Raw genomic sequence first — 16,510 nt, forward strand, 5'->3', positions numbered from 1 at the left:
TGGTGGATCATGCGCAATTCTACGGCCTGGGGGCGAAAAACATGTTGAAAATGTGAGTGGACAAAAATAATGTTCTTGAAAATAATTTTACAAACATAATAACCCCCAGTTAAGAATAAGTAACAATCTAAATCGAGGGTTTATCTACATTTCAATACAAGGTATTCATACAAGCGTGTAAAAACCTGCTAATGAATGTGCTCGTATAACTGAACAAATATGTAAAAATATAAATGCACGAATATCAAGAAACTGATATAAAATAACTGAAAGTTATGCTTGAATAAAAGAAAACTCAAATCCTTTGAAAATACCACCTATTTGTACCCCTGTCATGTCCGTCAATTCCCCTGGCAGGTCTCGGGCGCCACGCAGTCTACCCGAGCCGTAAACTGGCGAAATCAGGGGACTATGATCAGCCTGATCCGCCGGCAGATTCCTCGATGACACCAAGTCAGCTCGAGTCGCTCTGGCAGGATGCAGGGGACCGTAGTCAGCCTGATCCGCAATCCTGGCAGGTCTCGGGGACACAGAGTCAGCCGAGCCGCAATCCTGGCAGGTCTCGGGACACCAAGTCTGCCGAGCCGCAAATCCTGGCACTCACGGTCCGAGCGTCCTCGTAACTCGTGAGGCAAAGTCAAGTGCACTGACATAAACTGAAATCGGACTAGACGTCCGTAGATATCGGTCCAACTGTGGGTAATCACCAAATAAAAATGGGTACGTGGTGGTTTTAAAATAAAATACTTTTAGAAAAGTCTGATCAATAACTGAAGTCTAGAATCAAGCTGCTATCTCATCTGACATAAGCTTCAAACTCTGTTTTCTATATCTGTTATATGTATCAAAGCAGCAGAAACTTATAGAAATGTTACTGTACTAATCATGCTCGGAAAGCACTCGATAAAACTTACTCAAAATCAAATAATGAAATTTGCTCATATAAACTTATTCATAAAACTTAACTATATAAAATCAAAATATAAACTCATTTATAAAAACTCATTTATATAAAATCAATATAAAATCACTTATGAAATCTTATTTATAGAAATCCTTTATATAACTCATTTATATAAAATAATTCATGAAAGAAAGTCCACTCACTGCTGGTCCAAGCTAGCTGGACCCTTCGAAGGTCCCTCCTGTGGGTTAGCTGGACTCCTGGTGCCTTACTCGATCGATTTGGTGGAGAAACGAAGGAGAAATTCGAGCTGGAAGTTCGGGTGGATTCGGACGAACATCCGTCGGAAAACATGGTTTTCCGGTCAGCTCCGGCCGGCCCAAGGGTGGAGGTCGGTCAGGTTTTGACGGCGAGAGGGAGGCGGACCTGATGGTACCCACGGCGGAGATCAGCTCGGCCTGTGGTGGCCGGGCCGTCGCCGAGAAGGTGAAGGGTCGCACGGGGCTGGTGCGATCGGGAGGAGAGAGAGAGAGGAGAGAAAAAATCTGAAGGGGGAAGAGAGAGAAAGGGATAAAAATCTGACTTTTTGACCAAATTACCATTTTACCCTTCGCGGTATTTAGACCATAACTTATTCGTTACAACTCCGATTCAGGTCTACTCTATGTCTACGAACTCGTTTCGCCGCGCTCTACGTAATGGCGTAAGTGGAATTCCCAAATTCTTTCTCGATTAAAAAGTCAAATTTCCCCCATTAAAATATGCGAGGGCAAACTTATCTTTTTGCTAAAAGATATTTTCCTTACTTTTTAGATATTTTGTTTTGGGTTATTACAAGAGCATCTCCAACAGTAGTAGCAAACAAAACTCTTTAAATTGAAGTTTGTTTGACCTACGCGGCAATTTGAAAAGCTTTGTTTGCTACTTTAATATTTTGTGCCCAAGCAGACTCTTCAATTCAATTAATGCAATGTTATGGAAAAGAATGAAAAATATGAAAACATGTGAAAAATGGCTATGTATTTATTGTTTGAAAAGAAAAAAATGCATGTTGTTAACATTTTCAAGGTAGGATTTATTTTTCCAAAGTAAAATTAAATGTTTTGAAGAGCCAATGTTAACTTACCATTCCTAAAAGGAGAGAAATTCCTTCTAATCCGATTACGAATTAGTAAACATGTCATAAAATAAGTGAAAATCTTAGGCTATTTTATCAAAGTCTTGGTTCACTAAAGTGACTCATATTGGAGCAAGAGCAAGAAAGAAGAATCTCAAGAATTTGCCCTAGAATAAGTAATTCTTTGGGACCGTATCATTGATTAGTAGTGAGTCGCTGACCTGTCTCTTTGAAATTTAACAATCACCTAATCTAACCTTCAAATGAAATCCTTTGTAATCATCAATTAAATACTTTATTATTGCAATACTTATTAAACAAAACAAATTTTATTCTCTCAAGCCAAAAAGAGGATGAAATTTGACTGTGCTTGCATCATTTTCAAAAAGTCCCTCATTATTCTATGCTTCATAGTTTATGCACCCGTACATAAAAAAAGAGTAATTATATATTTTATTATTAATCATTCCTATAGGTGAGAATAAATATATATGATAAACACATTTGACCAAATTAAGTACCACATTACATAATGATGGCGCATAATATCCATTCAAATTATAACACTTACATTTATGACATATTTACTTATCATGATTAAGTATTGTAATGATTTTAATTTATAATTTTTTATGTGTTTGTGTAACACAAAATGAATTATATAAAATATACGTTAAAATTCGAAATAGAATTAACTAGGGGAGTAGTTAATCCAATTCATAATAAGTAAGCATGAGATTAGTTGAATTCAATATAATAACCCCGTATTTAAGCGAACCCAACCCCATGAGACCAAATTTATCCCTCGTTTGACCTAAATCCAACCAGACCATACTTGGACCATAACAAATGGGGACCTTAATTGGACCATAGTACAAAGACAACCAGGCCCCCCACAATTGGACCATACAATACTTTCTCCATTCCAAATCCCAATCCTGGGTCAGTCGACAGAGAGTGGTCAGTTCAGTTATTCATGAATTTGACCAGAAAAAGGCACAACACACTGAATTTATTTATTTAATAAATTTTTTGAACCAACCCAACCCAAAGAGAGATGGAAAACGTGCACAAAGTATCGCTGGGTACCTGTAGCCCGTAGGGTCTTTCACACGTGAGTTGGTCTCTGGCTATACATGGAAAAGTCTGTGGCCCAGAATGGAATTTCAGAAGCAGGGTCAGAGAGTACTAAAATGGGAAAAAACATATAAAATTAATAAATCCACCAATACAAAAAAGGCATTATTATTATTTATATATTTATTATAATTAATTTGTTATTATCCTGTTGAGGAGCACGAAAAGGCGCCCCCCCAACGAAAGCGGGAAACTTCGAACAAGGAAAAACCAGCACAAGTCCCACACCACAGCCACCCCCCCCTCTCTCTCTCTCTCTCTCTCTCTCTCTCTCTCTCTCTGGCGGCGCATATATAAAGCAAAATTCCTAGGGTTTCAACTCAGACAGGCACTCGCAGACTTATTGACTCACTGAGTTGCGGTCATGGACGATGTCAGGGCTAGCTCGGCTTGGGTCGCAAGCCATTCTTCTCATGTCGTCGTCGACTCCTCAGGTCTCTCCACACTGTGTCTCTGTTTCAGCTGAGCAAATGCATGTCCCATTTTATGCTTCTTAGCTTTGGTGCACTTTTTCGTTTAATTTACTGTTTTTAAAAAAAATATAATTTGTTGGGGATGAAGGGATTGAGAAAGTGGCGGAGACTATAGACACAATCCCGAAGGTGAATTGGGATTTCGAAGGAATTCACTATTTTGACAATGGGCCTCTCACCGTTCAGTACCTGTTTGTGTTGGATGCTTTGAATTTTTGCTTTTGGCCTGGTAGGTGGTACCAACCACGTCTCATATATCATTTTATTCTAATTATGGATGCCAATGAGACTGAATTAAACTATGGGTTTCTTTGTTTTTTTTCATTTTTTGAACATGCCAATCTAATTCCTTGTCAAGTTTACTACTTTTACTTTGTTGCTTGTTGGTTTAAGAAACTATGATTAAGTCAAGTATAATGACCTACAATAGTGGATTCAATTCTAAACAAAATGTAGAGGTAGTCATATCAAAGCACAAATTGTAGAGGTATTTATGCTTTTCCACCTTTCCAAATTTTGTTTTATGACTGAGCCAAGCTGTTGGCCATTGTGTTGCAACTAAGAACTTAAGTTATCTGCTTTTGTTTCATTGTACAAAAGAGTATTTTAATTTCCCTTGCTGCCCATGTTATAAAGATTTGAAGTCTTTTCATGTCAAAGTAATACTTCAATGTGTGTATCCATCCCCGTGTGAGTCCTTTGTTGTGCAGTTTCATATAGTTACTTATGGAACCATATTTTAGTCGCTTGCAGTATATGCAGTTGAAGAAAAAGATCATATATCAAATAACTTTGTATCCCTTTCAGCAAATACTAAATGCATTGAAAACAAGCATCTGATTGTTCATTGGCTTAAATAGTTTACACATGACTTGTGTTTATCATATTGAATTGAAAGTACCCATGCTTGTAAGCAAACAAAAATTTCGGTTTACTTTAAGCACTAGAATTAAGAATGTAAAAGCGAAGAAGATGGATCCTCAAGGCTGCAAAATAAAACTATAATAGAGGGAAAATGTTTCCAAACATCAAGACGTAGTATGAAAGTTTGGGCGAGTTATAGATTCATTTTATTCATATCTTTGTACATATATTTGTAGTGTGATCTACTAAATTTCTGTGCTGACTCTTTCTTTATTTACTTTCTCTTGACAGATAAGGACTTAAATTACGACAATTTGGCCGCAGGTCTAAAGGCAGCTCTACAAAATGACAAATCTGTGTTTGATGTGGATCGTCTTCAGAAGTACACTGGTACTTATTTTCTTGAACGCATATCTCTTATGCCCATACAGATGTTATTTCACATCCAATGTGAGGTGCACACAAATTGGGATATATATCAAGTTTACTTCGTGGTCCCTGGTAGAAGAAAAACGATTAATAATAATAGGACAGAGAGATCAAATAATAGGGAGACTCTTGACTCTGTAAAAATTCAAATTTATGGACAAGGATTGAGCTCTTGTAAACATGTTTTGGCACTTGTAAATCCTACATTTTGGCTTTGTAACGCTCTTCTACTGAATAGTAATTTGATTGTTATCGTTTCTGTTATAAGGTCCTGAACTACGGGAGCTGTTGAAATGGCCTTTTGGCACTTTTAAATCCTATATTTTGACTTTGTAACACTCTTCTACTGAATATTAATTTGATTGAAATCGTTTCTGTTATAAGGTCCTGAACTACGGGAGCTGTTGAAATGGCCTAGGCCACTACCTCTGGAGGATGAGAGAGTTCGTTTGTTGCATGAGGTGAAATTTACCTTTACATTTATAGAAGTTTTTATTCTTCAAGTTTTATGTTGTTTGATTTCTTGATTAGTCTGGTTCTGGAACTAATGATTTGACGTAACCTAAAATCCAAATTGTTAACTTTTGTGGCCTAGGTTGGGTTTGAGCTGGAGAGAAGCTTTGATGGCAAGGCATCCAATCTTGTGGAGTCCTGTGGAAAATCAGCTGTTAAGCTTGTAGCTCTTGTTACTCGTCACTTTCCTGGTATATTTTAGGGTTGAAAATATTTTTTTATGGCTGCACAGTTTGTAGGGGTTATTCCCCAGGAAACAAGCATATTGACTGTCATTAGTTAAACTTTCTAGGTTTCCGAGACCACTCAGTATACAAAGGCCACCAAGTATTCTTGTATAAAAGAGCGCAGATATTTGCAGCAGATTTATGGGGTGCATTTGGTGGCCAAGGATATGGAGAATTTTATGACATTGGCTCAATTACTATTATGGCGGATTATATTGTTCCAGCTGTGCTTCGGCAGCTTGGTGTACTGAAATATAGTGCGACCCTTGCCAGCACGATTGAGGCTAATAGTCAAATAGATGCAGGCAGTGAGGAGGAAGTTGAATTACGGGCTTGCTCCATATATGCTGTGGAGAAAATGAAGGAGTTGATCAGCATGAAATCAGGGAAGCAGGTACGATTAAAGACTATTGCCTGGAGCAGTTCCAATTAGCTTATTTTCCGTTGTGGTCCTAGTGTGTTATGTTTTATTTATGAATTTTAGAGTCTTCTCATGGCTACATTTATGTAATAAAACATTCAGATTATTTATTTTATCTGTAAGTGTCCTGCATCAGTTTTGTTCCCACCATAGTGAATTGTGTTTGGGCCCTTTTGTTCCTCTGCATTTGAAACTAGGATAAACTTGTATCTTCTTGAATCTGTAGATTTTCATTTTCCTTTTCTCTACCATCACTACTCAGTCCCTTTTTCCTAATATGATTGTTCTACTTGTGGGGTTTCTTTTTCAGGTGCTGAGTATTGAGTTAGACCTTTGGCTTTGGTCTTTTGGCATTCAGTGTCCTGCTCTGCAACATCATAGGACACTCTCTATATATTATTAAGTGGACCATATTCTATCGTACCCCTTTGCTATATAATTGTTACTTGGATAAAGGAAATATTTTGGATTTGAAGTTTCAAGTTAAAGTCTTTGGATGAGCTTGATAAACAATTTCTGACATCCTGTTTTCTTTTAGAAGTGTTGCTGCTTTTTGCATATTCCAACTAATTTTACTGTTGAACTAATGAAGATCAATATATAATGTTATGGTAACTAAGTGATTTACCGTATGTGTCACTTTTTATTCTGATTTTAGTGAACATATAAAATTTGATGAATGTGGCAGCAGGTGTTTGACTAGTTCAATTTGATGCATGCTTTTTGTTTATATTGTGTTATAAATCCACTGAATCTCACATCATGTGAGTGTCAACACAACTCCTGCAGGTGTTTGTTCCTCAGCTTGGTTTGTATTCTGTAAAGCCTACCATCCATGTAAAATTATATCATGGATCTGATCTATCCTTAGAATGTTAATTCTGTGTTGACAACCTGCATGTTTGTTAAGTTAGCCAATTTTAGATATGAATGCAATATATATGAAATGCAATAAGGTTTCAATACACACAGAAGCATTCATAAACTTGTTATATATAGGCTCTTTTGATGATGAGTGGTGAAAATCAACCATAAGATGCAGGCTTGCAAAAATTATTGCCAATATAAGTCAATGTGTAAGTGGACTCAGCTGATTAGAACTTAGAATTAGCAACTTGGTTGACATCGGAGTGATGACAAAATGGCTAAGAGCATGGTTTATGCATGAAGTGATAGGCTAAATAGTGTTGAATTTTTCTGCACGATTTATTCATGATCTTTTCCCCTGTGTGCAATGTGTTTGTGTTGCTTATATAGAATTTGGATGGTTTACTTTGACAATTCAGTTCTACTTTCTGTATATCCCAGTACATGCATGACTTGGTAGGCATGGAAGATACAGGCAAAGTGTCTACTTTTATTTACTGAGCGCTCTTGACAATAGTTATGTTGCTGAGCTAGGGTTCCTTGTAGTTGCCAAATTTCCATCATAAGTACATTTCAGGACATCTGGTTTCCTCACTATCCGAGGCCCAACTGGCACCTTGTTTGCTCTTGGACGTATATCCTGTGCATATGTACGTTTGTCATTTGTAGAGAGAATGATTTGAACATATCAGCAGGCTTTATGACAATCATTACTGTTCACTAGAGTAATTTCTTGTGAGTTTTGTAACAGGAAAGAATATCGACTCTCCTTATGCATGAAAAAGTTTTTGATCGATTTCAAAGGTCTATCAATAGCTTATACATTGAGGGATCATCTAAGTTACAAGTAAAATGGAAGTTTACTGTGTATTTGAGTTATTATATGTTGTGAATTGTGATACTTTTGTTTTGCCTGTAAGAGCTCATTTTTCCTTCTTGAATCATGTAATTATTGTGAAACAAATTAGGAGAGAAGACTCTTATTTACATTTGTATCTATGAATAGAATGCAATCTATGGCATTAAGCATATAGATATGTAGCTATTCAAATTTCAGTAATCTGACTAGGCAGTTTAAAAAGCAACCTAGTATAACTTGAATCATTTGTAGATGGTAAAGTACTATAAAGGTAATATATTATTGTTAGTGGGTTGGCCAGAAATAGATACCTGGTCAAAGATAGCTGTTGGGATTGCTAAGGTTGCAATGGCATTGGGAGAGTCCACTATTCCAGAAATTCTTCCCTCACATGGGCAGCATGACAACAGAAGGTAGCTCTGATACATGACAGGTCCTAGATCAGTAATGAAGACTACAATAGCATGCATGGCATGTTATTGTATGTGGTATGGAGAGAGAAAAAAAACCTGCTCTTTGGAGTATCCAAATTTAGAGAGGTAGTCAATAGCATTCAGTACTGCACGCTTATAAGCAACAGTTGCATCTAGGTAATGCTGCTTCCCACTCTCATCAACACTGATGCCCTCAAACACCAACCATTCTGAAAATCTTGGCTCGACAGGGCCTATCTCAAAGATTGGGTTCACATGAAGAGGAGTGGGCCCCATTGGTGTAAGGTATTCTTTCATTCCATCCCTTATAATTTCACACCTAATAACAGGATTATATAGGATAAGCTGTTAATTATATTATATATATCTATATGTTGTGTGTGTGTGTGCGCGCGCGCGTATACGGGTGTGGCATGTTATGCCACATTCTATTGTGAAAGTAGAAAGTTTAGTTTTAACCAGCTCCAGCCTTTGCTCAACAAAGCCTCTAGTTTGACTACAGAAATGTTAAGAGATGAGGTGTGAAATTTTTACTTGAGCTCCAGGAAACCACTCATCTCAATTGCTCCACAGAATGAAATTTCACCGTCGCCCTGGGAAAAGTGCATGTCACCAGTGCTAAGATTTGCTCCTTCAATGAATACTGGAAGGTGTATCTTTGAACCACTACTAAGATTTTTAATGTCACAATTGCCACCATTTTCTCTTCCTGGAATTGTTCTTGCAGCCTCCAAGGCTATCTTTTCCCATTCAGGAGTGCCCTCCTTGATCTATGTATGAACACAACATGTTAGTATAATTAGATTTTAGGGATAGAAGTTGAACATCATGACTATTGTATCTCCGTGCAGTAGGCTGCAGAATTTTACTTTTAGTATGCAGCAAAGCTATTATGGAAATTTAGTCCTGTTGCAAGGTTTTTCATCATTATTTTGTTTCCCTAACAAGTTTTCAATTTAGCATACCCCTCCGAGGACGCAACCTTTTGTTGATGGTAGGTTAGCCAATGGTCGTTGATGCAAAACCTCACATAGTTTCATAGAGTTGAGTCCATTTTCTTCAAGTTCTCTCTCCCTTTCATTCCATATATTCAGGAGTTCCATCGATGGTGCTGTTCCAACTATTCCGGGGTGGGTTAAACCTGGGAATCTCACTCCTGCCATGCATGTAAAATTATGTCAGTACCAAAAATTATAGCCCCACTTTGTGCTTATTTTATAGGCTTAATTAAAAGCTTGGAGGAGGACCTTTATGAATCTTTTCATAACATTACTGGCACAAGAAAAGGAAATGGTTGATAATTCACCTGGTATTTGAGGTGAGTACGCATATATCCCTTCAAAGTACCAAATAGCTTTGGTTGCACAAGGAAAATGGTCAGTGAGAAAACCCCCTCCATTTTCTCTGTCAAATGTTGCTGTGAAACCCCATTCATCTCCAGGGAGAGGACCCAGGTTGCATATCTCAACTGCCAGAAGATCACCTGGCTTTGCTGGAGTGCCATCCTTGTCCAAAACTCTAATTGGCCCACTAAGATAATGAACCTGGAGCAGTTTAAAACTTATTATCTTTAACATTAAATCACCATTCCAGATGTTCTAGTTGTCCATACTACTGATACATTATATTGGTAGTGTCTTCAGATCAGGATAGTAGGGTTTAGTATATAACATGTTTGACCTGTTATAGGAGTTTCTTTTGGTTTAAAAACTTACTTTAGTGTTGTTTGTATATTCATAAACTTGAACTAAAAGTGTTTGTTTTTGTTGAATAAGATAAAATCATACTTACAGTTGAGAGGTCTATAGATTTTATATCTAGTGCAGAGTCATCATCTTTAATAGAACCTCCAGTCCAGTCAACCATCTCTACTCTAAAGACCTCACCAGTTTTAACCTCAGCCACTGGGGGTATGTGAGGGTGCCAACGATTGTGAAGAGGTAGTTTTTGCTGCCATGGTTTGTTGTTCAAGTCTATTGGCACAACTAGTCTTGGAGTCGTAGGAGCCATAGATGAAATAATGGAAAAACAGGGAGCGTAAGGATGTATGTTTTATATACTTGTTAGGCCAAAACAACAGCATCCATTGGAGGAAGAGGAAGAGGAAGAGGAAGGACGTTGACGTCAATACAATTGTTGGATGACAAATGGGACTGACATGTTTTTCCAAGGGTCCCCCATCTAGCTTTTTCCAATATAGGACAAATACAATACAACACAACATTTTTGCTTATTTTAATTTGGCTGACAAATCAAAGCATTACAAGTTGGCTTTTTAGGTCCAATGCTCCCTCAACTTACAGTTCCATTTTCGTCCCTCAATTCGCAAAATGGTTGTGGTGGTCCCATAACTCCATTTCCAGGAGCATCTTCAACAAACTTTTCATCCTCTCATCTCTAGCTATTTCAGCTAAAAAGAAGGAAAATTCTCCTCCAACAGACTCTCTATTTGGCTCTCTATTTTGGAGAACCAACTTTTGGTTCTCTACATCTAACAAGGAGGAGAGAGAATTTGACCTGGAGGAGAGAGAAAGAGAGAGAGAGAGAGAGAGAGGGAGAGATTTGAGAGGTTGGTGGGTTGGGTTTCTACTTATTTTTTAATATATTGGATTTGTAAAAGAAAGAGAAAGAGAATAATAATAAAATATTTTAAATTAGACAAAATAGAGAACATAAAGTGGTTTGCTATAATAGCTTTATATCCATTTTAACTAGTGTTTCGCTAATGGTTAAAACTGTATTTCATCTCTAAGATGCACATGGAAGAACAGCAGCCACCAAAATCCTCCACACACCCAACCCCCAATACCCAACCCTCCTACCACCTCCTCCGTCTCTCTCCAACCTCCCCTTGTATTGGATTCGTAATGGGTATATGGGTGAGAAGTGGAGGAATTGGATGGTCGGTCTTAAGGGAGTGGGGTCGTGTGGGAATTTGAAGGATTGGGGCTGCTGCGGGAGGTCGTTTTAAGGGGGTGGTTGGTGGTGGAGTTGAGGCTGAGTGAGGTAAGGGAAGGAATAATGAAGGAGGTCGGGCGGGTTGTGATTGTTGCGGACTTGTCCAGGTACAAAATGGTGGCGTGGGTCGTGGAGCTGGTGAGAGTGATGGTGTTAGGCTTGAAATGACTGTTTAGACTCAAATTTAACAGAAAATCTAACGTAGGACTAATGTTGCTAACGGAAGTGGAGTTGAGGGACCACCACAAATGCAACTCGAGTGTAAGTTGAGGGACCATTGGACCTAAAAGGCCTTACAAGTTTGTAGACGTGGCAATAGGAATCAGAGTTGTTTGGATGTGTATCTGCAGAATAAAATCCTTCTGCCTTGTTCATTTTCCTGTTCTCATAGATATTACCTAGAAACATGTAGAGTTGCTACTTAGGTGTGTCCCTCAATGGAATTTTTGTTGAAACTCAAACGAAAGGTAAAACATGCAATTGAAAGAAAATCATAAGTTTTGAACAATGAAGAAATGATTCGTAACTCCTATAGAATCTGTCATGGAAAAACTGATTGTGTTGGACTTCAAATAATTGATTATGTCTGGTCAAAATTAGAACTGCATGATACTCTGCTCACACCATTGATATCATTTCTTCTATGCTCTTCCAAACTTTATGCAACAGAAGTGGAAAATATGCAAAACACACAAAAGGGGAACTTACAATGGAGGGATTGGCATGTTTGATGTCCTCTGCTGTGTATTCTTTGGTAATACCACCTCCACTAAAATCCACCATTTCGACTCGAAAAACATCTCCAACTGTAACTTCTGCCACCGGTGGTATGTCCGGGTGCCATCGGTTGTGAAGTGGAAGCTTCTGTTCCCATGGTTTCTTCTTCACATCTATAGGCACAACCAGTCTTGGTCCATAAGATGCCATAACTATGTCCAAGTTTTGCTGTTTTGATTTTGATGAAGGCAATTGGGAAAGGTAAGATAAAAAGATGCAAAGATTCCTTGTTGTGGCTGAAGTCATCAAATGCAGCTTTCATCTTGAGATGGAGTTTGACAGCCCTGATAGGTACACCACTTAATAATACTTTTCTTTTCATTCAAGTGGGTGGACCACATTGAGCTGATTGAAATTTTGTCAAGTTTCTTTTGTGCTCATGTTATATGAAAAGCCATGAGAGATGTAACACCAGAGTTCTAACTGGTGCCATTGCCTGAGAATAAGAACTTTCTGCTCTGGTGCACTGTCAAAAGTTTTAGCCACTGATTAAAGAATAATCCCTGTACTGGGAAACTTTATTTTGATCTATGTGGTTAATTTTTATTGGTCTTTGATTTCATTCCAACATCGTACACCTTGATTTAACACCTAAAAGTTTGAAACTCTACTGCAGCAGATGCCAATCCGATTGGTTTAGGGGCCAATTGACTATCACAAATTGGCTTGAAGGGGGAAACATTTCTCGATTAAGGTGCTACTTATCCATCATCATGGTTCTGAGATGGGAAATTGGCTTTAAGCTAACCCAAGTTGCCTTCTTAGGGGACCCCACAAATTGGAATCTTCAGGATTTTGCTGCATTTTTCTTTTATTTATTATTACTTGAGCTTTTGTTTGTTCTTACAGAGGAAATTTGCTGCTCTCCTTTACTTGATTGCTGGTCCCAACAGCTGTTTGTAGGGCTTTGTAATAATTTCATTAGGGTCACATTAGTACTTAGGATTCGATTCGATTAAATAATTCACAAAATTTAAGGCATGTTGAAGTAAGAAATGAAGGTAGAGTTAAAGATTTTTTTCATTTTGGGGAATAAAAGGGATCAGAATGTATTAGCAAATGTTGATATCCTAGTATTTTTCGCAAACTGAAATGGACAAAATTTAAGTGTCGGAATCCATTTCTTCCTTTAATATGCCTTTAAATTTAGTGAGTTATTCAAACAAATTGGAAACTTGGCCTAGAATTATGGTATACAAACTGCTGCCATAGTATTAATGGCATAATTACATTAGACTAAGGGAATCCTATGTCAATGAACATGTTACTTCAAGTTTAGGACCATTGTCGTCATTTTCATGACTGTCAACAATATCCCTTTTTTTTTCTTAAATGGTGCAATGCCTCTTATCCCAATAAATGATAAGGGTATGTTTATGGTGTCAATTATATCATAATATGTGAAATATTAGGAACTAATAATAAATTGAGTTGGTGTAGCATCTGGATGAATACTTGATCATAATACTAACATTATCCCCATACGAAATAACAATTAAGTTAGGTATGTGTACGGAATTGGACTTTTTGTCAAATGACCTTATCTATGTACTGTAGATGAGGTCATTAATTCACCAAAAACAAAAGCTCCATTTGTTATGTTGTGACTGACGAATAGGACTACAGTCTCTAATTGTGTCCCCACCTACAAAGCCACTGATTGTTGATTATTTGTTTTGGAGAAAAGCTACACCGTTGGTTCGTGGTTGATTGTAAGTCGTTAATAAATATAAATATAAGATTAAACCACAATTATTAACAACAAAAAGGCACTTACACGCGGACGATTAGCAAAGCTCATTTGTTCTTCCAAATCAGCTTTGAATAAGCTAATCCACATTGATGGATGGAGAGAACCCAATGCTTTAATTTCTATATCAAGTATTTCTGAAATAAAATTGATGCAAAACTGCATGTCTTAATTTTCTATTTCAAATTTATATCATGTATTTGTTTGCTGCTGCAATCATCCATATTGCAAGCAATGCATTTAAAATGAGGCCATTGTCAGTCTGGATTCTAAAACTTTAAATTGGCGGTTCAAAATGCTCTCGTACGAGGACATCTTGATAGTAATTAAACTCTTATCTGAGATTAGCTGGAATGGATTATTTCCAAAATTATTTAGATATGTATATTTATATCTGAATTATGACAGCATGAGTTAGTTATTGTGAGTCGTTGAAGCACGTGGGTGGGTCGCACAATACAGCAAATTCACAAGCCCTCTTATCAATTCGTACACTAACGGCTTATAATCTTTCACGTGCGTGTAGACAACTGATGGTAGTAGTTTCCTTGTTTATATTACCCAAGGTTGAAAATTCATCCTGGGAAGAGGCTTCCCCTTTCATGGGTCACGTCTGATTGGAAGACTCTGTTAAAAGCAGCATTACCTTTACCCTCATCAAGTTACGTGTTGTTTTTGCAATGTTGCAGTGCTGCTAGCTGTTTCATAAGTCAGGCTGAAAACGACCCCCAGATCCCATGCCATTGCTGAGGGAGGGATTAATAAGTCAATCGAGTCCCCAGACACCGCATTATTTTTGGCAAGCCACTAAAATAAAATAAACAACACAGCGATTATTAGTTAATCCAATCAGATGAGATTATGAGAGAAAGAGAAAGATAATATAAACCTTTATATCTATTTATATATATACATATATATATATATATATTATATTAGGGCAGGCATTAATTATTAAGCATAGATACAGAGGTACAGAGAGAGCAGAGGCAAATCTGGTTTCTTTTCTGAGAAGTTTGGTTTTGCTTGGTAATTGTCGGCACCTGCAAGTTGATTGGGGGGTGACATGCCTCACGCTAGGGATAAGAACGCCACGTCTGTCAGACTAAGCGACACTCCAATTTGCTCACATTTCCCCACTTACGTGACCCCCCCCCCCCCCCCCAAACCCTATTTTATTTTAAAATTACTTCGCTCGTTGTGATGTGAATCAATAATGGCCACATTCCAATTTGATAGCCTGTATTAATTTTATAATTTTGTATTTCTCAATGAGTTTCTAATACTTGTTATGTAAGAGATGGGTTTGTAGGTAAGAAAGAAAGGCTCAAAATGTCATACACATGCATTACTTACTTGTCAATTTGTGTAATGAGCAATGCTATACAAATTAGTTACATTAAGTATCTCGCATATAGATTGTGCAAAGATTCTACATGATTCCATAATTTCAGGAATCTTGTCCGTAAAATGAAGAAATTGTGCTCTTGTGTTGATGTGATGTCATCTTGTACTTTTTTAATGTGTGAGTTCCAAATATTTGTTATTTGCCTTATTTTTAGCTGATAATTTTCCACTCAAAAACACTTTTGTTATAATCCCCAAGTATTCTTACGTACAAACCGTGAAGGACTAAAATTTCAATTGTTCACAAGTCAATGAGATGCTTTGTATAACCCTAAAAGAAAGAGAGAAAAGAACAACAATATTAGTTTTTTTTTTTCTTTAAATAATAATTTTTTTCAATCAGATGCTTTCTTCTCCCAAGTGAAATGAACCCTTTCTTTCTTCTCAATATTTTAACGATGGAATTATTGTGTTGTCTATATATATATATATATATTATAGTTTTGATGCCTTTTCAGAGGCGACAAGTACTTATATGCGGCGATGATGATAAAGTTTCACAATAGTAAAATAGACCAAAGTAAATTACATGACAAGCCTTGGGATTATGTTATGCTTCTCCACTTTAATAAAACCTCACACGTATATTTTAAAACCAAACAATAATGAGAATGCGTTGAAAACATATATTCTTCTATCCAACGATTTTTCAAATAATTTTATTTGAAGGACACCATTTAAGGTTTTGTACGAAAAAAAAATTCAACTACTCAAATTCTATACTTTTCACATCTTCATTCAGAGATTATATTTGCAAAAACTTATGCAAATTAATGGAGACCAATAAAATCAATAAATATGATGCTTCAAGAACTTCACACATGAATGCTACAATGCGGTTTAGATAATATCAATGCAAATTGCGAGAGATTCTCCAAAATGAGATCTCTTGAGATCTTTCCACAATTTGATGATGATTGTGTTTGAAGATCATTGCCAGTTAGTATTTGATCTAAAGGTGGAGATTGATAACTATATACAATGTGGGACACCTAATCTAATCACGCGGACCCCAACATGTAAATCCTTTATTGTGTCTTTTCCTACATGTACATCTATGATTGCGTCTTCACCACACTCCATCCCTCATCATTCCTTGGGTATATAACACGATAATCTAATCATTATCAACATAAACCAAAGTTTTACAAGTTCATATGCTCTTTGTTTTCTTGCTTATTATTATAGGCTGCTATAAGCTTGATTTCGATCCCACTATACTTTTGAACACAAGAACCATTAGCATGAGTTATTGGTTACAATATGGAAACCCTCATGTTGAATGTGTGAGAAAATCAGCCCATAGATTAATTGTTGTTCCTTTGGATGGTTAAATTCTTTCATAATATTAAAACGGGCGATTTACGTTTTAA

General features: G+C 37.0%; 2 protein-coding genes across 3 annotated transcripts; one reads left to right on the forward strand and one right to left on the reverse strand.

The window, feature by feature from the left end:
* Positions 1-3,388: 3,388 nt before the first annotated feature.
* LOC117632166 (queuosine salvage protein-like) lies at positions 3,389-6,701 on the forward strand. The gene is made up of 7 exons (XM_034365586.1): positions 3,389-3,592; positions 3,720-3,860; positions 4,787-4,885; positions 5,309-5,385; positions 5,520-5,628; positions 5,730-6,058; positions 6,396-6,701. Exons 1-7 carry the CDS (start codon positions 3,523-3,525, stop codon positions 6,486-6,488), a joined length of 918 nt encoding a protein of 305 aa, XP_034221477.1. The 5' UTR covers positions 3,389-3,522; the 3' UTR covers positions 6,489-6,701.
* Positions 6,702-7,267: 566 nt separating this feature from the next.
* Positions 7,268-12,471, reverse strand: LOC117631949 (formamidase-like). 2 transcript variants are annotated; one of them, XM_034365293.1, is made up of 7 exons: positions 11,912-12,471; positions 9,552-9,789; positions 9,211-9,401; positions 8,780-9,015; positions 8,321-8,564; positions 8,123-8,230; positions 7,268-7,592 (listed from the first exon to the last, which is right to left on the reverse strand). In XM_034365293.1, exons 1-7 carry the CDS (start codon positions 12,224-12,226, stop codon positions 7,470-7,472), a joined length of 1,455 nt encoding a protein of 484 aa, XP_034221184.1. In that variant the 5' UTR covers positions 12,227-12,471; the 3' UTR covers positions 7,268-7,469. The 2 variants fall into 2 exon arrangements, with proteins under 2 accessions (XP_034221184.1, XP_034221185.1); XM_034365294.1 differs by lacking the exon at positions 11,912-12,471 and adding an exon at positions 10,037-10,353.
* Between the last annotated feature and the right edge of the window lie 4,039 nt (positions 12,472-16,510).

This window comes from Prunus dulcis, chromosome 6, assembly GCF_902201215.1.
Source record: "Prunus dulcis chromosome 6, ALMONDv2, whole genome shotgun sequence".
NCBI lineage: Eukaryota > Viridiplantae > Streptophyta > Magnoliopsida > Rosales > Rosaceae > Prunus > Prunus dulcis.

Coding starts and splice junctions, on each gene's coding strand:
- LOC117632166 (XM_034365586.1), top strand. CDS start 3,523: ATGGACGATGTCAGGGCTAGCTCGGCTTGGGTCGCAAGCCATTCTTCT. Junction 3,593..3,719: donor TGTCGTCGTCGACTCCTCAG/GTCTCTCCACAC, acceptor TTGGGGATGAAG/GGATTGAGAAAGTGGCGGAG. Junction 4,886..5,308: donor TCGTCTTCAGAAGTACACTG/GTACTTATTTTC, acceptor TTCTGTTATAAG/GTCCTGAACTACGGGAGCTG.
- LOC117631949 (XM_034365293.1), bottom strand. CDS start 12,226: ATGACTTCAGCCACAACAAGGAATCTTTGCATCTTTTTATCTTACCTT. Junction 9,790..11,911: donor AACATGCCAATCCCTCCATT/GTAAGTTCCCCT, acceptor AAACTGCTCCAG/GTTCATTATCTTAGTGGGCC. Junction 8,565..8,779: donor AGTGGTTTCCTGGAGCTCAA/GTAAAAATTTCA, acceptor TCCTGTTATTAG/GTGTGAAATTATAAGGGATG.